Raw genomic sequence first — 24,452 nt, 5'->3', positions numbered from 1 at the left:
TAAAAAAACCTATCAAACGTTTGAAAAAAAATATGGGACGTCAGAAAATGAATCAAGAATGCTAGTAAATAAATCTCAAGTGTCATAATAAAAGTGAAACGTTAGAAAAAGACTGTCAACTTTTACAATTGGATGAAAAAAAGTTCTTAACATTTGCAAGAGTAAATGAAAATTATTAAATGATAAAAAAAATTGCAGAAAAATTCAAAGAATCGTTAGAATTGTTCAAAAATTTGCAAAATAAACTGCAGAAAATAATTAAGATAAAATTAAAAAAAAAAGAATCTTTAAATTTAAATCTAGTTCTCTAAATAAATTAAATAAGCTAATAAAATCCAGAGCTGTTCACCCCTCAACTTTTAAATTAAATATCTAGTATTTCTTATTATTAAAAAAAAATCTTAAAACTGTTTTTTAGAACATTAATAAATTAATTTTCCATACACTTAGCAACAATTCTTTAATATTTCCTTAAAAAAAGGATAAAAGTTCTTCAATAAAATAAATATCCTTAGCTCCCTTGTCCAAAATTGCAGCAATTTTCAATTTATTTAATTTATATTTTAAATTTTCCCCCTCAGCATTTTAAATTCTCTACTCATTTTAATTTGTTAAAACGCCCAATTTTATCGCAAAGAATTTCTAACAAATTATTTAGCCCACCTGTTTGCCTTATAATCCTCGCACATCCCACCAGATTCATTTGAATACAATCGCAAAGGAATGGGCCCTTGCCCCCCGATAAAAAAAAGACCAGAAGAGAAGAAGCGATGCTCACAAAACACCCCAGCAGTGTAGCAATAATTAAGAATTAGAATTGATCTAAAATGAGGGAGAATCGTGGAGGGATCCGTGAAGAGTGGATGAAAAAAAGTAAAATGAAAAAAAAAGGAAGAACGACCAGAAAAGTTTGGAATAAAACTGAAAGTCTCGCTTTAGATTGAATCCATTCGTTAAAAGATATGAAATGCCTTCGGTTTTTATCTAGATAAAGGAATTAATTATACATAGGCGAGAGAGGGAACTGATTTCTGCTTCAGATATCGAACTGTGTTGTTTGTCTGCTCTTTTTTTTTCTTCTCAACTCTCCTCCTCCCTTTGCTCCGTCCTTCCTTCCCAACCAATTTTGTTCTCGTAACAATTTTTGTTTTGTGCCTTGTTCTTCCCTATACGAACCACCCATCCACACTCATTCTTCCTTATTGTTTTAACATTTCTTTTGTTGTTGAAGGAATGAGAAATATATTGGGTTGAAGTTTGATTTTTTTTTGAATTTCTTGCAAAACGTTGAGGTGTGAAAGGAAGAGGGAACTTTGAACTTGGGAGCTTTTTGGCGCCAAAAATTTCCCACGAAAATTCAAAGAAGAGCAAAAAGGGTGATTTGTGCCGTCGATAGAGTCACGAATTGGTCTTGAAAGTCGCTACAGAGAGATGTGAATTAGCAAAGCAAGAGACGAGAGTTAATTTCTGGACACACACAAGAGAGAGAGATCTAAATGGTAATTTAGACATCATCAAAAACGGAGGAAAATTTCACATCATCACTCCACGGCACATCATCATTCGTGCAGTCGCTCTTAATGCGCGAAATGTCTCTATTTCCCTTCCATTTGGCACCATCACACACAATATTGGGGCTTCCTTGGCATAAGCAGCGCCGGCACAAGAGGTGAGATTGCTGGAACAAGCTGAAAACACATGCGGTGTAGCATAGTACACGGACTATGTTCCTCAACTTCCAACTACAAGATCTTCCACGGGAATACACCCAGCTCTGATTTAACATGGTACAAGAACAAGAAATTCGTGATACAAACTTTGGAAAACATTCAGCTCAACCAGAGTAAACAAGAAGGTGGATTTGCAGCAACAACAACAAAAAATAAACTTTGAGCACACAACGCGCAGCTTAACATATGAGAGGGAAATCCCAAAAAGGGGCGGACAAGGAGGATCTTCGCAGACAGAATTTTTGCGGAATGTTTGCGCATAAGCAGGTGATCCTCATGCAATTTCTCTTTAAATAAGAAAAAGAACTCAACCTTTCTGCAATTGCAACGCGGAAATGATTAAATTGTCGATGTTTGATGATCTTATCGATCTTTTCGTGATAAAATTCTTAATGGTCTTTCGTGTTGTGAGGAATTAATCTCAAGTTAATGATCGACAGAAGTATCATTGCAAGCCCAATTATGTTGCTTCATATCTCCTCGATTTAATTGTCTTTAAAAATGAAATTTTTTACATTCTTTTTATTGGTTTTTACTGAATTTATGACCCCTCCGCACGAAATTGAGGGCAAAACTGACTTAGCGATTTCTTGAAGAATTGTGGGATTTTACTCTTGACACGGTTTATTTTATAAAGGACCACAAATGATTAAGAAATTCGCTAAAAATATTTTTCATTTTTCACTGAAAAGATTTGTACAAAAAATGCAAAGAATGACGTCATCTTAAGTGTAAAGTGATCAGTTTATCATAACGCTACATCGATGATTTTTAACAAAAAATCTTTTTGTTTTATACATTAAAAGATATGAAAACTATAATAGTGACGTCATAGTTTGTATTTTTGGGAAAACTTTACTGACTTCTCTGCTGACCCCATGAGGGGCATCGGGAGTTTCTCTGGCGATTTCTTATTCTTTTTTTATTCTTCCCAAGATAAAATTTGTCTTAATTGTTCAACAAATGTGGAAATTTCTCATATTCCCATGAATAAGCTCCTTTAATTGCTTTCTCAGCAGATAAATGATTTAGTAGATTTTTTCTGAATCTATTAATGATTTTGAATTTAAATCAATTTGAATTTATGTATAATTTGCTATAACAACATATTATAGCTTCAAAATAATAAATTCAGGCAATTCAAGTGAGGATGATTTGTAACAGGAGATAGTTGAGGAAATGCAACTCTGTGCCTGATATTGAGTCAATTAATTTTGCAACCCATCCGCCATTCAGCGGTTCTCGCGCGCACTAAAGTCTACACGAGCAGGTCATTGATTGAGTGGTCATCCATCCAAAATGAGCCTCATGATGCCCGGGGAGTTTGGGGATGATTTTGGGATGCACAAAAGAGTGGGGAGGGGATGGGGTGATAATTATAGGTAGCTGATTATTCCCTACAGACACCCCCTGCTCCATCTACCTCCAGTTCAGCTCCCAAATGAATGGCAAATAGATCCTCATTTTACCCCCTGCTGGAGATCCTATCGCATTTGGCTCCTGTAGCGTGCTTGGGACAAAATGCATTTGCAGTCGTCATCACCATCGACCTCTGCCCATTTTGGGTGGTTGTCCATCGCCCACTTTCAACAGGCACCCCCCTGCGCGTCCACCCAGCAACCCCAAATCGTGCCAATCATCATCGTCCAATATAATCCATTCATCAAATCCACAATGCACATCGTCATTGTTAAATGGCTTATTAATTATCGTTCATTTTGAATGTCCACTATAGGTGGGCGACTATTCAGTTGCGTAAGGGTGGGGGTGGCATGGGGGAGAACGTGTGCCATTTGGGGTAGTAAAGGAAGAGAGAGAGAGAAAGCATTGTCAGGGTATGTGTGTGTGTTATCGAGAAGGTGGAAATTAATAATAATTGTTTGCCATTTTCATGCATAAACATTTCCACACAGAATTGATCACAGGATGGAGAGTTTATAGCCCTCCTCAACCATCAACACTCATTCGGAGATTAAAACAATTTCAAATTGTTTATTTCACTATTCAATGCAATTTTCATTGATTTATTATGTAGGTATATACATAAAAAAATAGTTAAGGCTATATTTTGTTTTTTTTTTGTGAGTAAAAGTATATTTAAAAATTATTATTTGAAGCTAAAAAAATATTATTTGAAGCTAAAATAAAATTTTAATTTTTCCTAATTAATTTGTCAGTATTATTTGTAAATTAAATCTTCTATTAACTTTTTATTTTTCTTATTTTTTTTTAAAGAGAAAACTTTTTAAATCGGATTTTTAAATCTTTCGTATGAGCCTGTTTTTATTATGTCGAATAGTCTTGAGAGAATCTGTTAAAAAATAAAATTCTAGCTGATTCTTAATTACAACAATATTTTTTTATTTCCTTTGGAAAACTCAAATGTTTAATAGTTTTCATTAATGTACTTTTTTATGTTTTTAAGTTACATATATATAGTGGGTCCGTCAAACTATTTCACTTAGGACAAGGCGTGTTTATCTGCCGAATATTTTAAGTGTTTTGGCGAATAATAACAACATTTCCAAAGATCTGAATATTCCAATTTTCAGCTAAAATTTAGTACTTCTTCGACTTTAATTTACTATTTTTTCGGTACGGATTTACTGCTTTTAAGTATTTTTCAGGATTGAATTTCGTACTTTTTTGGCTTTAAATTAAATTTATTATACTTTTTCCAATTGAATTCAGAACTTTTTCAGTTAGAATTTACTATATTTTTGGATAGAATTTAGTATGTTTTTGACAAGAATTTAGTACTTTTAATTATTGACTTTACCTCTTAAGATTGGATTAAAAAAAAAAACTAAATTCTAGTAGAAAACATAGTAAATTCTAGATGGAAAAGTATACTGAATAAAATGGGAAAATGTACTAAAAAGCCTATATAAAGTACTAAATTGAATTTCACTTCTTTGGATAGAATTTAGTCTGCTGAATATTTAAATTTATTTGGCGAATCATCGGAATAGTTCGAATATTTTTATTCAGATAAACATCCATTGACTTAATTCAAGAAAAAACGATTGCAAAGAAAGCAGGTAAAAGTATAAATACACCCCCTGCGAATTTGTGTGCCCCTAAATGCTCCAACTGTGATGATATTGCTGCTGGAACACTTGCTAAATTTGTCGTATTCGACAATTGTTGCTCAACATATATAGCAAATTATGTGAAGAGCTTTTTTTATCGCATTCGCTCTCGCGTGCAATTCTCACAAAATTCAACAACCAAAAAAAAAAGTACCCGAGAGGAGAGAATGAAGATGAAGATGAAGCCAAGTGGATTCCACACGTCCTCCCGCCCGCCTCCCTCAGTGGCCTGCGCTCTCCCTCCACATGGCACTTGTGCACCCAAAGCCAAAAGCACCAACTCTCCCCATATAACAAAACCATTATCATCTCTCACAATTCGCGATTTCGTGACTTTGGTGGAAGTAACATAAACTCGTCTAATCTGCTACACATTATCAAAATACAGTGGAAGAGAGTCGCTCTCCCTCTCTCTCTTTTGCTTGTGGTGTGTGCCTCCGCCCCCCTGACCCACAAGAGCTCCCTTTGCCACCATCAAATGCAAAATAATAATAGCAAAAGCAAATTCTTATCAGGGAGCATTTTGTACCATTCGCATCCCAATCTGATGCTGTGTGTGTTGTGCTGCTCTCTGGGTAATGTTGTTTAGTTTTTCTTTTCCAAACACCCAACGATGCTCTTCAACATTTGCTACATACTTTGTACATTGCAGAGAGGAGCCCTTTACATACATATTATATATAGTCAAATGCTGACAGTGGAGATTATTGGTTTGCCCAGGATACATAATCCCATGGCAAATGAATAAAAACTCCCTCATTCGCTGAAAATCTCTCCGCACCACAACCTCCCGCAATACAATGCACCGCGCGCAAAAGATAAGGAAAGAATCACGGAAAAAAATTATAATGGAAGTCCATCGACGATAAAATCGGCCAATTAAAATGTTGCGAAAAATTTGTTCTCTCTCTCTCTGTATTATTGCCTTGAAACTCGCGTATGCAGGTCTTTTTCCTTTCCATACCACCACAAAACTGTTTTGCCTCCCGCCGTTGTAATGTTGTGGCAAAGAGACTTTTCATCAACGCAACAATCTGCATTGGTGCACAAGTGCGTGAGATACTCGATTCAACATTTAAGGTCCCGCAAGAAGCCCTCCCAATCGCCCCAATCGCGCAACTACACCATACATAATACAGTGAATGGTGCAACAATTATCGCCAAATCAATCGCCTTTCGTGAGCATTTGGCACGAAGAATCAATAACTGTATTCAAAAACATTTTCAAGTGCAATGGGAAAGATTTAGAGGTCTCTTCTCAACACATGAAGCTAATTTTCCACCACGGAATGCATGAAGATTGCTTTTATTTTATTTTTGCTTTCTACTTGTCATGATTTTTCATTTTACAGGATGTTTGTAAAGGTGTGAAAAAATTTAAAAAATTAACAAAGGTTTAAATTGAAAATTCTATGTAAATTTTATGTGGAGAATTCATTGAATTATCCGTGGAATTATAAGAAAAATCGTTGGAATTTCTAAAATTTAATTCTCAAGCTATGAATTATCTAATAGACCTTTTTAAAGGCTGAAAGACAAAATTAAATCAATTATTTAAATATAATTTTTTCACCTTTTAAAATCTTTTTAAAACTTTCTAATATTAATAAAAACTATTTTGGAAGTTATTGCGGAAAAATTATAAAAATATCCATGGAGGTTTTAGAAAAATCTTAGGAAATTCTTAATAAAAGCTCCCTTGAAACTTAAAAAAATAATAATATTAAACTTAAAGCTTCATAGATTAACTTTCAGTTAAATTCCACGTGAATGTCTTAGCAAATGTCCATGGATTTTCCCACAAAAGCTTCATTAAAATTTACCAAGAATTTTCTTTTAAGGAAAATCTTGCGCAAATAGAGAAAAATGAATTTTCACGACAAATTTTAACCCTTTTCACCTCATAAATCTCTAGCTTGAATTTTTCCCAGCAAGCACTGTTTATTTATTGGCAAAGGATGGTGTGCGAGAGTGGAGCGAGTAAAGTGCAACGAGGTGAGATTTACTACTGGGTGAAAAATTGAATATGGATTGAATTAAAATTCCCCAAGAGAAAGATGATTGATATCGCGTCGGGTAGAGTTGGTTAGAATGTTTCCCTATCTTGGGCATGCGAGGCCAAGTCGACCGAAAAGTGATTGACTTTTCTGCATTTTATCAATAAATTCGCTGCTGTGTGCGGATGAGATTTTTTTTATTGCAATATGGGGCTTCGTGTGGAAGAATGGCGATTAAAAGAAGACTCTGCGAGAGAGAGAGAAGATCGAAAGAGTATATGGAGTCGCATAAATCACATAAAAATGCATGTGCATAGACTATATATTGAAATTGGACATAAAAGAGAAGTGCATTGAGAGATACTTCATATGCAATGGGGGTGGTGCGGGTGAGGGAGAAAGACAGTGAAGCAACCCTTTTTCCCCGGAACGGAAGCGATAAATCCGCCCCAAAATCTAAAATTGATCTCCGGCTCTGCTTGGTGGGAGTCCTCCCGCCCTCCATGCAGCCACCACCACCCCCGCACAGCACGCTCAAAACCAAACCATTTCCTCAAGAGCTTCATCTGTGCCTCACCGTCGAGTGTCTTCCCACCCCCGCAGCCACGTGGGGCGGACACCCTTTCGACGGTGGGAAAAATTATTTAAAATCCGATCGGAGAGAGATTAAATTTTATTCATACACACCCCCCTTCCTCTCACAGCTCATAGCCATTTCACACTCTTCCAACCCCTCCTGCTCGCTCTCTCGACATCACCAGACTCTTCCGTTGCGCCACCCACCGACGTCGCGGCGGAAAAATTCAACGGAAAGATAACGCCAAGTCGCACAAGTTGGTGCATGAGAGTTTGACAAAAAAGACACCAAAAGAGTAAAAAGCTCAGGATGGAAACCATCAGGCTTACAATTCCTTGTGATTTTTATTTAGACCACGTCCTTGATTATTGTAGTTTTTTTTTTGTTTTAAATTTATTTAAATAAAATCTTTAAGGATTATGTAAAAAATTATCGATTATTCCTGAAATTTTAATCTTGAAACTTAATTTTGAATGTATTTAATTAGGAAATTACGATCTTGAAATCTTAACTCAATAGTTCTGGTCAAGATTTGATTTTTACACAAATTTTTACAGATTTTTTTTGGATCTGTTGGGCTTAATCAGAAAATGATTTTAAAAATATTTTTTTATCTCATTTGGATCATTTGTTTATATGCCTTATATTGCAAACCGTAAAATCGCAGGTTCAAGTCCAGCAAAGAATTTTTTTGACATCAAAAAATACCTTTCAATAAATTTTTGTTCTTTTTGAAACAAGTTAATGAATTTTCCTCAAATACAAAAGATTTAAAATAAATTTTAATTTATTAGCAATATAATCATTTCAAGTTATTCAGTTGAATCATTTACAATAGCTGCCAAATCTGACTGTATCGCGGTTTCAGGCAAAATTAGCAGTGGGACGCGCAAAGCCGAAAGGAGAGCGAAAAATTTAATCTGAAAAATTTATGTATGACTCGAAAATAATTTCGAAGATCGCTAGACATCGATTGGGAATTTATGGGATTATGGTAATTGAGTCATCATCTTGTCTTCTTCAATTTTTTTTCCACTCTCCCACCGTGTGTGCCTCCATAATATAATTTCTCTTGTGCAGAATCACTCTCCTTGTCTCATCACTCTCGTCGCGCGATATTATGTTATTATATATATTTTTAAAGTGTGGAATGGATGCCTCGTGGCAGATTGTCGGCAATGAAGCCACCCAGGAGTGACATTTTTCGAGCATTCACACCTCTTCTTCGTTGAAGAAAATTAACCCATCAATGTCTTTCATCTCTCGCGACAGCAACGGATCTTTTTGTTTTCTCAACATGGTGCGGGTGTGCTTCTTAGCGGGGTGGATAGTAGGTAATAATTGAACAGGGGATTGAGATTCGTTTTGATTGAAAGCTTTGGCACATTTTCCTGAACTTTTCTCTTCTTTAAACATTCTTTTTTGCTACTTATTAGATTAATTTTCTCCCCCCACAAAGAGTTTCCTGAGAAGAATTTTCCAAATAGGGTGAGAAGGGGAAAAATAGAGAATTCTCTTTGATTTTTTTTCAGCAATTAGTCAGGCAATATCCGCGAAACCCCATAGATTTATTTGGCACCCAGACATCACACGCAATACATCTTCTTTCCGGTTGTGCAACACTTAAAACCCCTCGCCCCAGAGATAATCTACTATACACAAATCCAATAGACGGCGAAAACTAATGGATTTCCTAGGGAAGCAGCCAAGGGGGGTGAACGACACACAAAAAATACGATCCTTCGTTGGCACTAATTCATTTGCTCCTGCGGAATTTCTGGGGATTTCCACTGTTGCTCCCACAGATGAGGCGAGATATTTTAAAACTAATTTCTCTCTCGCTCTCCCTCTATGCGAAATTCGCGTTTTTTTCCTCGCCCATTCTGAAAACTTTTCTCTGTTCATTTCATCCTGGAATAGTCCTGGGAGGATGGGCTGTGAGATACACACACACACACTCGAGTAATTTGTGCACTTTTGAGATAGAGATAGGGATTAATATACCGTACGGAGGATACTTCAAATTGAGACCATTAGTCTGTCCGGGAAAAAAAGCGCGAGAATCGCGTTAAGCCGTAAGAATAAAATATTGCAAATTTCCCACATTGAGCCACAAACTACAAATTATTCACACCATGCCATTTGGATCCTATCCTGGGGCCGATAGGCTCCGTGTTTAATGCCAATATAATTGCACGAAGAGTTACAAATCGAACCAAATTGGACGCTAAAGCTAACAGGACAGGATTAAGCTCTGGTCCCTACATTCAAAGGAATATTTAAGAACATTCTGTTTAAGGATTAAGAATTTTTACTTTATTCTATGAGAATTATTTGATTAATCCATGAAAGCTTTTCAAAATCTACCAGGCGTCTCCATTGAATATTTGAAAATGTAGTGATTCCAATTTACATTTCAAAATCACTTTATACGTAAAAAAATATAAATGGAGGCGCCTGGTTATTAAATTTATTTAAGTATTTATCACAAAAAAAAACAGAAAGACTTTCTTTGATAGATTAATATTCCACTAATAAGATTCTGTTCATTTAAAATATTCGCTGTTTTACTTTTTTTTAACGTCGCCTTAAGTTAAAGCTCGCAGATACATTAAGTATTTTTGTAGTACAGATAAGTTAAAAATGGAGTCTACATTAGTCAAAGGCTGAGTCTAAATAAGGGAAAATTTGAGTCGCGATAAGGGAGTTTTGAGTCAACATTAGTATTTTTCTGCGTCACAATAAGGTAAATTTGCTTCCACACTTAGTTTTAGCCTTTCTGCAATATTTTTAATATAATTGTTAACATTATTTTTTTCTTTTTAAATTTTTTTTTAATTAAAAAAAAAAGAATTTATCTTAAACTCTTAAAGAAAAGATATTTTTTTTCCTAAATTATTAATTATTTTTCATCTTATCTAAGAAACTTTTTATATTCTTTTTAAAGATCAAGAATCTGAAAAAAAAACTTTCTCAAAGCTTTAGGTTCTACTGACAATGAGAGCTTTCATAAAATTCTTTGAAAATGAATTTCAATTGAGCTTTAGGAGTGAAAAAATCAGCAATTCCTTATTCCTAAATCCACAGACAGCCTTTTCATTAGAAAAAAATCCTTTCCTTCATATTTAAAAATTCTTCTTCCCCCTAATTAGCAATCATCCTTCACACAAAATTCCTTTATCTTGGTTTGTTGAAGATGGGGCCCTTCAATTGAAGCGATTGTTGTCTCAACGATGAATCGTCATTCATCAATTTCACCTGCCCACAGGAGCGGCATGTAGGCTGCTGCATGGATGGTTAGCAAGAAGACAACGATGAGTGTGTAGCCAGGCAGCAGTGAGTGAGTTAATTCGTGTGGTGCTTGTTAGATGCTCGCGCGCGATTTTCCATGTGGATCTCGGTTAATTGAACGCAGCGCAAATCATCAAAAATGGAGCCGCCAACAAAGTGACACTTCAATGGGCTCCCGTTGACATTTGGGATGAGATTTTATGTGCTTCGCAAATCTCACAAGATGTCCCTCCACTCTCTATGTAGCCATTCTTCTCCTCTTCTGTGGGACAACACACCATTCAGTGTGTATGTAAAGAAAAAGGTGTCTTCCTCTCTTCGCGGGTTTTTATGCTTCTCCTTCGCACTTTTTTCTCCTCCCTATTCTTCGTCGTATGCATTACACTGTGTGACACTCACAATTCCAAAACCATCTTGTGTGACATGGACAATTAGCATGGAGACACATGGAAACATTGGCAATCTGTCCACCACAGGTAGGAGCAACATTTTCAACTTGCGGCATGGTGGCTTTTGCACAATTCATTTCCCGCGCAAACAAAACGCACAGAATCAATTTAATTGCCAGCACCACTCTTCACCGGGATGGGTTTATTCCGTTTATTCCATCCAAGTCTCTCCGGCCGGCATTACACGGCGACGAGGCACCTTTGCTTTGCAAGCTTCCTTATCACCGTCAGCCACTTGCAAAGTGCGAGAAAGCATCATAAGAATATGCAAATTGGGCCACAACCGCACTGTGCGCGGTGGGCTTGAATGGTATGAGGCAGGAAGCTATACAAAATGGGAGGCGGAGATTTGCAAGAAGCAAATTGCATGTGATGAAGAAAACCCCCGCGGGGTGTCAATTGGCAGGTGTTAAGTGGTGTCCTAAAAGCTGTAATTTCATTCTTTTTTGAGGAATCTCGTTTTCGTACAAAAAAAAATCATTTACAAATTGCCATTTTCACTGCTTTTCTCACCCTGCGCGCCATTAATTTTCTCCCACGGATTTTTGCCATAGCAGATGCAATTTTGTGAATGGAATTTTATTTAGTCGAAGGTGACGTGGTGGCAAAATGGGCGGGATTTTCTTGTTATTTCACCACGCAATTATCAAAGGAATTTTTGTGTTGAGAGAAAAATTTTCTTTAATTCATTTTATGAGTCGAAAGGAAAATTCGATTTTATCATTAGAAAATTTTTTTTAAACCTTCTTTTGATTTTTTTTGATGTTTTGAAAGCTTAATTAAGCTCTTATATATCTAGAGCTTTTTATTAGGCTTTAAAAAAGTCAGAAGAGGGTTAAAAATCATTTTTAAACTCTCTTTTGATTTTTTTGAAACCTGAATTAAGCTCTCATATATCTAGAGCTTTATTAAACTTTAAAAAATCGGAAGAGGGTTTTACAAATGATTTTTAGAAAGTTTAATAAACTTCCTATATATTTAAAGCTTTATTAGGCTTTCAAAAAAAAAAACAGGATTATATTTTTTAATGAAAACTCGAATTTTCCCCAAAATTTGCAGAGCTTTTAATTTAAAAGCCCAAACAATAATTTATAGTTTATTTAAAACGACTTTTATTTTGTGCTCTAACTTCGAGTCTCTCCGAGACTTCGTTGTGAGTTTCGGCTCTATAAATAGCAAAGTAAATTTCCCATACCGTCAGCAAGTCTCGCATAGAAAATCTCTGACAGAGAGTGAGTTTTCTTGACAGTTTCCTCTGCGTTGCATCACATAAAAGTACATTTTTTCTCATCACGAAATACATTTTGGTTAGAGAGTGAAAATTTTCTTGGTGGAAAATGCATCTTTCCTATATGAGAATTGCCATTTATGTGCTGACCTTTGTTACGTATGTGTACTCGGGGTATGGGTCGAATGTAATAGCAACTCTGAGGGATGCAATAATTGCCGCTGAGGCTGTTTTTGGGGATGTTTTCAAGAATCTCATTGTGGTAGCACGGAAATTTAGGAGTGTTCATGAAGTTTTCGACGCTGCCGTGGAGGATAGTTGTATATATCGATGTCCAGGAGGTGAGAGAACTAATAAAAAGCCTTGAAAAGCTCTCTAAATTTTGCTTTGACTTGTAGACGTTCCGGGTGTTCGAAATAAATTCTACACCCCCGCTGCCAATGGATGTGGAGCTTTGGGGATGAAAATCAGCACAGAATACCTTCCGGCTGTTGAGATGGAAAAGTGCTGTGATGCTCATGACCTTTGCTATGAGACTTGCAATGCTGACAAGGAACTCTGTGACATTGAATTCAAGCGATGCCTCTACAAACATTGCGAAACCTACGAAGCAGCCACCCTCGTTGGAGACTTGGCTGTTAAGGGTTGCAAAGCAGCCGCCAAGATGCTCTTCTCCGGCACCGTAACACTCGGTTGTAAATCCTACCTCGATGCCCAGCAGAGGAGTTGCTATTGCGCCGAACAGACGGACAACAAATGGTCAAAGAAAAAGTATTACAACTAAATTAAATTAAAAGAATTAAAAAAAAACTCCACGATGCTGCCTTAATTCACCCCTTAATCAAACCTTTAAGCCGACGTTTTTTTATATTTTTAAATTACTCCACAACATTACGAGGGGAAAAAAACTAAATCCAAGATCGGATTGTGATAGAGAGGAGAAATTATGATAGTGCTAAATTTTACTCTCTCGCACTTTTTTTTTCAATGTTGCACACTGTGTATGAAAAACCAATAAATTTTCTCGGAAATGCGCTTTTTTTCTCGCAAAAACTATATATTCGGAGATATTGGAGACAAAAATTAAATTAAAAAATATCTCTTTTATATCGTGAATTCAGAGGAAAAAAAATTGAATGACAATGTTGGAAAAAAAATCCTTTGCAGTTTGCTTGCAAAGTTGAGGAAAATTGAGAGAAAAATTAATTTTTTTGTATGGAAAAAATAAGAAAATTCCTTATTGATATTATGTAAGTACCTAATTATTATTTTTTAATTTAATTATTTGGATCATTATTTGTGTATTTGTTATGTACACCAAAATTTAATAAAAAAAAATTAAATGTAATTAAAAATACTTTTAGTTACCCACTTAGAAAAAATCATAGCTTACAAAAAAAATTATTAGAATTTTCTTATTTCCTTCATTGTTAACGTAAGAAATTGTTTTTAGGATAAAACCGACTATATTTAAATATTTAATATCCTATTTATTTTAAAAAATCTTCTTGAGATAAGATAGTCAATTCCATTAAAAATCTTTTCTTTTCTTTTTTGCAATTGTTCAGTTCTAAGATTTTCTATTTTCTATGAAAAATCTTTAAAGATTTTGATAGTTTGTTTCTTGATTTTCGACAGAATCGACCCCAAGAATTCATATTTTCTTAGAAGAATAGAATAAGTCAAAGATGCCAAAAGAAATTAATATTTGAGCAATTTCAGTAAATCAATCATTCACAATACTCCTTCACCCGGAAAGCCAACGAGTTTGGTGGATTAAACCACGCGGAGGATGGACGTTCACTGGGAACATTAAATATGCCTAAATGTTGTTGTTATCAGTGAGGAAATTCCCGCGTATGGGGTGGGTTTTTGGTACAAGATAAGGGTTGAAGCACCACGAGCAACAAATGACCAACAAATGAAGTGAAATTCTCCATATCACAGAGCTTTTTTTTTCAACCATTCAGTACGCAACTTTGGCATAATTCGCAATGGGAAAAATAATTTATTTCCCAATTTTTTTGTGAATGATTTTTTTCGCGCAATTTCAGCTTTTTGGCTATGGCTGATGGTAAAATTTTCTGGTGTAAAAATTAACTCTGAAAAGAAGGCTTTTCGTGCTTTTTCTTTGCATGGATTGTAGGGTTTGCATGAAGTTGTGAGGGGGATGGTTTTGGGGTTAACTGTACCACCCTTCATTTTTTGATTACATAGCTCCCCATACATCATTCCAGTGGATGGAATCGGCCATCAGATAGAAGTTTGTGCCACAAAATAGCGCTTTTGCTATCCTCCCAAACCACGCTTTTCCACCCTTATACCGTACCCCCCTGGCAACTACCGCCCCTCACACTGAGGGTGAGATTTCAATCTCTCAGACTTGTGTGTGGGGTAATAATTAAGAGCCATAGCAGAAGCATGATTTCCCTTCGCAATCAGAATTATTCTTGCATTATCGAGATTTTCAGACTTTTCCCTCATTTTTTTTCTCGGGAAAATCGTGCATTAATTTACTATATCATTTAATGTTTGATTAGAGTAAAAAAAAATGTTTTTCCATCGGCCTAATTTTACAATTCAAAACGGCAAAATGATGTCAGAATTTTTTATCTCGATTCCGTGTTAAGAAAATATAAAAAGCTGTAAACAGGCATGGGGTCAGTAACATTTATAATCTAAATCATCTTGAGATCCACGCTTTGGTCAATTTCGTGGCTTTTCTTTCGAGGAGAACAAACTCAATTTTTGATTCATTTTGCGTTATCTCCTCTTGCTTATTTTTTGTGGTTTGATGAAGAAATTTGTGGCTCTCTGATGGGGGGAATATGCTCCATACATTTTGGGTTTTTTCGTGGTGGTTAAAGTCTTGAAAGGCCGCCTGAAATATTTTATCTCACTTGCAATTAAGATTAGGCAGAGAAAAATGATTTTTTAAGCCGACTCCATCTTCTATAAATATCAAGACGCCTTTTATTCTTTCTCTTGTGCGTCTCTGTGAAAGAGAGGAGGATCATCTTCGTCTGATTTCTGCGTGTGCTTTGCATTACATTGTACAGAGAGTGTATAGATACCATACCTCTTGAGAAATTGATTTTTGATAAAAAGCTTCACAAATAATGATTTTTTATGCTCCCTCTCTGACTCCTGAAAATTCCATTTCAATATACACACAGAGAGACACTTTTTTCCACCCTTTCAATTTTAAAAGTTCATTTTAAACAGTTTTATTTTGTAGCATTTTTGCTGCATCGAGAAAATCATAAAAAAGCTTTTTTTTGTGAGCTTTTGCATGCTCAGAAAATAAAATTACACATCGTTGTGGGATAAAATCCAGGAAAAGTCAATTTTATTTCAATCAATAACACTCTCCAGGCTCTCAATTTTATTTTTTTTGCTGTACGTGTGTGCATGCAACATAAAAAAGCATAGGTACGTACTATATATAATATAAATAAAATGTATTTAAAACTCTCACTGAGGGGGAACAAAGTCACGCGGGCCCAAAAGTGCAATAAATAATATCTAATAAAAAAATACAGGCGGAAAATATTTGGGTGGCGGCACAGAAGAGTTTTCATGCGGCGAAAATGTCTGATATAGGGATTTTTTTCCACCCTGTGTGAATTTATATATTTTTATGGGCGAGAGACTATCTTTCCATCGTTTTACAGCTATGATTGATGTAATTTTAAAACCGCTATTTACCTGCCCTATCAGTACGTTATCTCTACGACCCTTCCCTCCACTGGCGGGGTGATTTTTTTTTGCAATGCCGCACCGTTGGAGGGTTACCCAAGCCACCCACCCACATGTGGGTGGTGCAAGACGCGGAAGAGAAGCTCCCGCCAAGTGATTTTTCACTTCTTGTCAAAGATTCTTTTCTTACTGAATATTCTGTTCGTTTTTTTTTTTTGGAGGCTTTCCTGACATTTCTTCTCATTTTATTTGGAAAATTTTATTTTACCTATTTTTGAGATTTTTCTTGAAATCTTTCAATTTATATATTTATTTTTCAGTGGAGGCGCCAGGTGATATATTCAATATCCCTTAAGGAAGGTATTTAATTAGCTTCTTTACTTACTTTAAAAGAAAAGTAAAAGAATCTTAAAGAATTTTTATAAAAATAAATAAAATTGAAGAATAAACGTCCAGATAAAAGCTCAAACTTTCCCAAAAGAATTATTCTAAATTTCTTTAAAGTACTTAAAATTTTCATTTAGAAGATCTTATAAAAGTTCATAAACCACAAATTTTGATATATATGCAGTATTTTTCAAGGAAATTGATTAACCCCCTTTTTGGCAGTGGAGACGCCTGGTGGGCTGAATACCATCTCCTCAATAAGTTTTTATGTGGAGTTCTTTTCATACTCTCGCGTCTTTCTTGATTTTGCAATGCGATTAGACAAATTCCTGCAATTCTATATTTATTTTATATATAGTATTTCGTAGAGATCTCTATCGCGCTTGAAATCCCCTCAAAAGGCCATAGGAACACTTTCAGCGAGCCATTTGGTATCAATGATTCTTATGCTTGGTGAATTTAAATTTATAATTTTGCTGAAATCTTCCTCTCTCCATCGCCGTCTTTTAGCCTCTTTTCCCTCCATCTCACTCTCAATTTTTAGAGATGTTTTTTTCCTTCTTCTTCTTCACTTGGTGCACTCAATATTGGTTTGGTGTGGCTTTTTTCACAATGGGCACATTGGGTAAATAAAGTGCACACACAGAAGGGAGCGCGCGCGAAAAAAAAGGTCTGTGAAGGAGATTTTTGTCTGATTCCGGAGAAATAAACCGCCACACTACTGTGTGTGGTTCTTGTGCTAGAGACTTCTTTTACAAATGCCCTGCAATCGGAATCATCATCAGAATGTCTGAAACGGCGCGTTCGCCAACAAGCCTGTGAGACGAAGATACTATCCGGACCGAAATTATAAAAGAGGAGAGAAAAGTGAGCACAAGGCTTCCCATGAGCTCATGCAAACCAGATGCTATGATCCACCAAACCATTGCAGCCCCATTGGATTGCCTCATCGATAAAATTCAACACACTCTCACATCCCCCGTGTGATTTTCTCCCTACACTTGCACTCATCTATCTTGTCTCCCAATCGTCTCCACGGCCACACTCAAGTGCACCAAAGAAAATTCCTCAAGAAAATTCTTTCTCCGAAAAACAGATATCCCCTGAAGATAAGAAAGATCCGCCACCCATCTTGCGAGCTGTTGTCACACAAAATCTATCCCATTTATGGGAGTAAATAAATACTCGCGAGTTATTTCCTTTTTTCTCACCTTTTGCACTTCGGCCCCAAAATAAGCCCCTTTGTGCCGTGTGTGTGTGTTCCCCAAGTGAGCTAATTTGTACAAATTATTGTTAGTTTGTTGACTTCACCACCAAAGTCCATGGAAAGAGCGCGAAAAGAACCCACAGAGGATTCTTTCGTGTGCTGCAATAAATTCAGAAGAATGGGGGCCCTCTTGTCTCACGTTAATTTCTTTCTTCATTTCCCTACACATCGCACAAAATACCTTTGCTCTATTTCGCAAAAAGAGACACCAGACACCACTAGAAAATTGTCCTGTGGTTGATTTCAATGATAGCATTGCAAATATTGAATTAGAATATGTATTTAAAAAAGCTTAATTTTAATTAAAATAATTTTTTTTAGAAATAATAAAGTTTTTTTTTTGATTTTTTTTAGTTTGATTCTGAATTTTATTAAATTTGTGTAAAATTAGTCTTAGGATTATTTCTAAAGTTTCGAAGAAATTGAAGTAAAAATTAATAAATAAAATACAATTAAAATGAAATAACATTTTTTTTAGTAAATAAAGAAAAGACTGGCATTGCTGGCAATACAGCAGTGGAGACGCCGAGTGTTTTATCCGCAATCTTCTTTCTAATAATAAATAATAGGTAGGTACATTGTTTTCGGAAAGATATTTTGTTACAAAACTATAAAAAAAAAATATTTTTAAGACAAAATTGTTGTAATTTATTTATTTTAAATTTTATTTGATCATATATTGAATTTATTTGTCTTTTAATTAATATTTTTTAGGTCATACCCTGACCCAAAATGAAAATGATTTTTTAGAGATACTTCTAGTTAATATTTTTGGATGCTTTATTTGCCAGTATAAAGCTAAAGGATCAACCTTTCAAGACAATTTTTTTATTCGTCCAATTAATTCCTTGATAGTAAATTTTTTGCATCAAACTTGAGAAAAATTGCTCGATTTTCAGCACTTTGAAAATCAGCATTTTTTTTTCTATTTTATAATTTTCCGATAGTCTAAATCGACTTGAATCTTATAAATAGACTAAATAACAAGAAGAAAATACTTTATGGGAACCTTGGAAGTCGAACCAATTTTACGTGTTTTGTAGCGTTTGACTTTAATTTAGACTATCAAGTTTATTAAAAAAAAAATTGAAAATTCAGTTAAAAGTTAATTTTTTTTAAGAAAATTTAATAAAATAAATCAAATTTTCTTTCTCTTGCAGTTCTAACAATATATCCACATAATTGTGGTGTCTGTGTACTCAATAGTGGAGGCAATTGCCAATGCCTTTCGTGCCGAAGAACACATTTATGTATAGAAAATGTGTGGAGAAGCATTGAAAAAAAAAGATGCGAGAGAATCCACTTGAGGAGACGAACAGTCTCGAATGGTTTGAAAGTCGCGCAAGGTTCATAAATAACTTACAAATAATATATAGCAGAGGAAGAAGAAAGGGAATCAAAATCAATTGACCACTTGTACGCATTATATTTCCATTACATGACTCCCTCCTCGCAGGTATTCCTCCTGCACAACCCCCTCGGTTGCCGTGTGAGAGAGGAAGTCTGTTGATGGTGCTGAGAAAACATGAGGAGAGAATGTCCAAAGAGGGCAGGGAAGGGAAGGAGAAACTCCATGTGAGCCGCCTTTGCGGAAAAGCGCGCTGCTTTTAGCAACACAAATCGAACATTGTCTAGTGACACGTTTTACACGGCAAAGAGGAGAACATCTCCCCATGTTTTAATCCCCATTGTATGCAAAGTAGGACCACCACAATCTCACCACCTCGGACACCCGGGAGCTTGAGGCTGCAGCACGGGGAGGCGCCTGAAGGCAAGAGGACACGGAGCGGAACAAAAGTGAGAGCCGTGTCAGCGTCAGGATGTCCACAAGCGTCAGGAAGAATTCGGTGAGGATGGACTCTTCTCGTGCTAGCACCATGAATAGGCCTGTAAATCCCATTGAAAGCATACACTGCCGTACCATATTGCCAATGAGCTTGAGGGGGCTTTTTGCCAATGTTATTGACAACACTGATGAAAGATTTCTCGCCCACACTACACCATTTTAGTCATCTTCATTCCTTTTAGGTATACCATGACACGAAAACCACTCTTATGGCATGTCCTGCTATATTTTCCCAGGATCTACAGAGGGATATTTTCATTGATTTTCCGGATTTCTCCACAAGGCATTAATATTTAAATTGAAAAATAATATTTTTTGATAAAATTATTTTAGGATTGAGCTTTTGAAGCTTTTAAAAATTTCCCCAAAAATATATTTAGCATTTCCTTTGAAATAACAAATTAACATTCACAAAGGTAGAAGCATGATGAGCAAAGGTAAAGTTTCATGTTCAATCCCAAGTATCTTCTGAGATTTTTTTTTGCAAGAAATTCCATAATTTCCATCCAGAGTTTCCATAAATTTTTCAAAGGAAAGTTTACTTTATTTAACAAAAAAAATTTATGGTAAAGATTTTGCAGAATTTTCGGGTCAAGAAGATTTTATTCTGACCAGTAGAGATTGGCCCTGGGTAGTTTACAGTGTCCTCCTTTTTTATTTGTTGGATGGGAGGGGGGTGTGACAAGAAAATCCCACACTCTTGTCTCCCGAAGAAATATGCATAGGGGAGTTGCATTTAGTTTTTATCTCCGGGGCTTCTTCTCACCCTTCTTCCTCACTTTTGTGGGGGGTTGGGTAGATGTTGTGCATGTTGGGTTTTGTGTGCTGTGAGAAGGATTTTTTTTCGGGGTAGCTTTCAGGCGGAATTTCGGGGTTGGCTGCTATCACGTCCTATTTCTTGCAGAGAGGGAGCCCTATCTCTTTTTGGAAGAAAATTCATCCTGCACCTCGCCTGCATCATGGCTAGATTATACACTTTTCCACTATGGTGTGTATTTTTTTCCCACTCACACTCTCCACAAAGAGTCTTCAAACCCACCTCCCAGGGACGAATCCTCGGCACATGACACAGTTGTGTGCGGAGCTCAGTGGCGATAGTATGGAAAAGCCGGAGGAGGCACCACCCGGAGAATCTTCCGCCACAATCTCGGCATCCTCGCGACTTTGGGTGGGTTGTTCTTTGGGTGTAAAATGCATATACCCTCATATTGTGCATTCACCGGCATGGTGTCTCGTACCCCATACCCTCTCCCCCTACACTCAATCCATATATACTCTGTGAGCTTTTTGCAAGGAGAGCACCACCTCGGCACCGGGAGATAAGAAGAGCTTTGCCAGCGAGAACTTTATTTACGGCGCGACGTCTTCAACTGATACAATATTCTCCCGTCCTCTATCTCGCACCTTCCCCCTCCCCTCCGCCCAACCCCCACACCAAAACCTAAAGGAAATTCATATAAAACGAAGAAAGAGAGAACGAGAGAGAGAGCAGTGAGAAAGCATCCCCGAAAACTCACCCTTGCGCCCCCGGGGGGTACGCCTCAGCTATTTTGCTTAAAACACTAAATAATACGAAACTTGTTGTTTCAAAGCGATATCGCGCATTTATAAGCATAAAGACATTATTAGATTATATACACACACACACCAGCAAGAGGGTGGAATGAGGTGAAGCATAGCAGTGGAAATAAATTTAAATTTTCACGATAATTTAAAAGGAATAATTGTTGTTTTCGGGGCAGCAAAAGACAACGATGAATACATTTTCGTATAAGAAAAAAAAAACTTTCTGTAAGACACGACTACAGGTACATACAGAAAATAATTGTTCTGTGTAATTTTATTTGTGAAATTTCTTCAAGTATTAAGCCCTTTAAGGATTAAGATCTTTGCGAATGAATTTTTTTGCTTTTAAAAAGCTTCAACCCAGATATTCCCAGAATTTTTTGAAGCTTTCACAAAATCTGAGTTAAAAAGTAATTACAAAAAGACAATTCTAAAAATTCTTGAAATCTGGCTGAAGAAGCTTTAAAATTCTTTCTTTAAATTAATTCTTTTGACTTTTACAGATATGAAAATTTCTTCAACTTTATGTTCTCAAAAATCAACATAGAAAATTTTCAAAGTGTATCAAATTATGTTTTCTAATGTATTTTTTAAAAAGCTTTGAATATTTTCTTTTTATAAATTCTTGATCAAGAAAACTATTTTTGTAAACTTTTTTGATTAAATGTTAAAAGAGTGATAAATTCATTTTTTCTTTAATTTCCAAAGTAAATAACCCGAAAAACTCGATAAAATTTTCCAAATAAAATATCTGTTGCATTATTTTTGGGCAGTGTCTGTCTGTGTGTTAGATAAGGGAGGAAAAATGTGCAATTAAAGCCAAACTGTGTAAGTTTTTAATCTATTTCCAGGTAACTTTTCCTCCGTATACTATCTACCCGTCTGTGCCACACATTTCAAAGAAATTATCGTTTTTCTGTGGCAATAATTATGCATTTTGATAAATAAAACTATTTCTTCTACACCGCCCCCGCCCACGACGCGCGAGAGCTTTCATGGGAAACAATGTAGCACTATCAGCTCACGGTTTGCCAGTATTATCAGTTTGCTGCCAACAAGTATTCCCGGTCGAAGAAAGACCTCAAAAGGTGGCGAGGTGGGTGGTAAGTGGGTGTCTCTTGTTGACAAGGAGAATCCGCGCTCGCGGAGCCACCAGTGAGATTTTGAACAATGAAGAGGTTTTGCTGCTGCAACAAGTTGCAACTGAAGATGTTTTAATTAGTCATCAATCTCTTATTCTTAGAAATTTTTAGTAAAACCTTTGGAATTTTATTGAAAAAAAAATCAACTGAATCTTACGTGAAAATATTCAAAACACCATTTAAATTGCGATACAGCAGGTCGTTGTTGGCATTTTCACAACCACATAGCCCTGCTACAACAGTCGAATGAGGCAGCAGCGAGAGAGATCCCAAAAAGAATAACCCAATAAACTTTTCGATCGGATTCTTCGATTTTCTCCAACACTGCGCGTTCTTATTGCACCACACACGAGATTCAGAAAATGTGTTATACAAAATGTATGGTTTGTACACTCTTGTTCTTTTGTAACATCTCTCCACTTTTTTTGTGCACTTTTTACACTCTGTGTGAGCTTACCTCCCCCTCTGGGGGCCCCCATTGCCCCCTTCTTCCCAAACACCGTCATGTGCACAGAAAGCACTCTGTTTTGTTCTTACAATATGCCACAATTGCAATTTACACACATGTTCGGGAAAATAGTGGCGGGATTTTCTTTTTCATTTAATTATGAGACCGAGGGAATACTGAGAGAATGTTAAGACCGAGGGGGCTAAAAAAGTTAGATTTTTGTTTCGGAAAAAAGCTCATGGTTTGAGAAAAATTTGTAGGGCGGAAAATCAATAGATTTGACCTCTCTTCCAAACTATCTCAAATGTAAGATATTTTGAGAACTTATTTCAGTCTTTTTTGACTTTAAAAGCTTCAGTCTCCCCTATATATTAAAAAGAGTTGAGAGTAAAAATTCTCAAACTGATATGTTATGTTAGCTGTGCTATGCTAATATTTTTTTTTCTAACGAAGAAGACAGAAATCACAAAAAAAAAAATTAGAGGAAAATTAATAATCAATTTCGCAAAAAGAATGAAGATGTAATTTGTAATTATTCGGCTTTCCAATTATTTTTAAATTTAGAATTTTAGAATTTTTTTACAGAATATTTCTAAAAGAACTTTCTACAGTAATTTTATGATTTTGAGAATTTATTAAAGAAACTAGCGATTAGATGCTGAGAATGATAGTTCAAAAAAAAAGAAAGAAAAACAATTAAATAAGAACAATATCCTTCTTAGAACGCTTTAAGAAAAAATTCTTTCAAAAAACGAATTCTTTCTTTCTTTGCTATTTTATTGAACACCCCTATACTACGGCATATACCCATCTCCTTCGTACACACGGGAGATTCTGCAGCTCTTTTATATACACTCGTGAGATATTTATTGCCGCCGATCGCAAACAGATATCAGTTTTCAATTGGTGCAATCGTTTGTTTCAGGAACCTTATCAATCGCGAAAATCTCCCAACTTCTATTTGTATATTTTTGTTACGGGCAGAACGTTACATTATATACCAATGTTTATACACGAAAAAAAAATACGTGTGTTCGTATCCCCAAGGAAAAAGGGGGAAGCAAAAGAAGAGATTTCATTTTTTTTACGCTGTAAATTTTAATAACAAGTCAGTGAAGTGCAAGAAGAGCTAAGGAGAGCGAATCGGAGATGGAAATCACCACACAGGTCTTCTTTCCCCCGAAAAAAATTAAATAAAAAAGAAAGAAAGAAGCATCGCGCGAGGATATATACTAAAGAAGCAATGAAAGATTCTTTTACAGCTAATCATGAGGTGATATGAAATGGAAATTAGTGTCCAAAATGTGTGAAATTTAAACACCAACACATGAGAATGATGGTGGAACATGGAGGAAATATTTTGGAATTTTATATTAATTTCTTCAACTTCTTTATTTTTTTTTCGGTTCTTTTTCTCTCTCCATGGCTCCATGCCTCTGGTGCTTCGTAGCTTCAACACCTGGCCATCGCAGCTCTTCAACATAGAATTTTTTGGAGATGCTTTGATGATTATTCTTTTTTTTCAGTGAGGTGTGCGCGTGAAAAATTTCATCACCAATAAATTACACCATATTTCAAACAATATATTGTGGTAATTTTTGGGTATTTAAATAGTCACATTATTAAAATAAAATATATCTTTCACCTGCGTAATGTGGAAATTAAGCGCACGGAGGCGCAGACACACAGTTACACGCGGGGCAAATAAGAAATTCGGAGAAAACCAATAAATT

General features: G+C 35.8%; 2 protein-coding genes across 3 annotated transcripts in view; one reads left to right on the top strand and one right to left on the bottom strand.

Moving 5' to 3' along the window:
• The window catches only part of LOC129790477 (zinc finger protein ush), a 96,590-nt gene that overhangs the window by 10,094 nt on the left and 62,044 nt on the right, over nucleotides 1–24,452 (bottom strand). The window lies entirely within an intron of this gene.
• On the top strand, nucleotides 12,216–15,901 carry LOC129790479 (group XIIA secretory phospholipase A2). The gene is made up of 2 exons (XM_055827977.1): nucleotides 12,216–12,705; nucleotides 12,763–15,901. The coding sequence occupies exons 1-2, from the start codon at nucleotides 12,474–12,476 to the stop codon at nucleotides 13,146–13,148; spliced, it is 618 nt and encodes a 205-aa protein (XP_055683952.1). The 5' UTR covers nucleotides 12,216–12,473; the 3' UTR covers nucleotides 13,149–15,901.

The sequence above is a fragment of the Lutzomyia longipalpis genome, chromosome 2 (assembly GCF_024334085.1).
Source record: "Lutzomyia longipalpis isolate SR_M1_2022 chromosome 2, ASM2433408v1".
Classification (NCBI taxonomy): Eukaryota; Metazoa; Arthropoda; class Insecta; order Diptera; family Psychodidae; genus Lutzomyia; species Lutzomyia longipalpis.
Note: the sequence above shows the minus strand (reverse complement) of the source record. Positions and strands in the feature narration are given on the sequence as shown.

Excerpts from the sequence above, each read along its gene's own strand:
- LOC129790479 (XM_055827977.1), top strand. The coding sequence starts at position 12,474 with ATGCATCTTTCCTATATGAGAATTGCCATTTATGTGCTGACCTTTGTT. Across the intron at positions 12,706-12,762 it reads TATATATCGATGTCCAGGAG|ACGTTCCGGGTGTTCGAAAT; the intron begins GTGAGAGAACTA and ends TTTGACTTGTAG.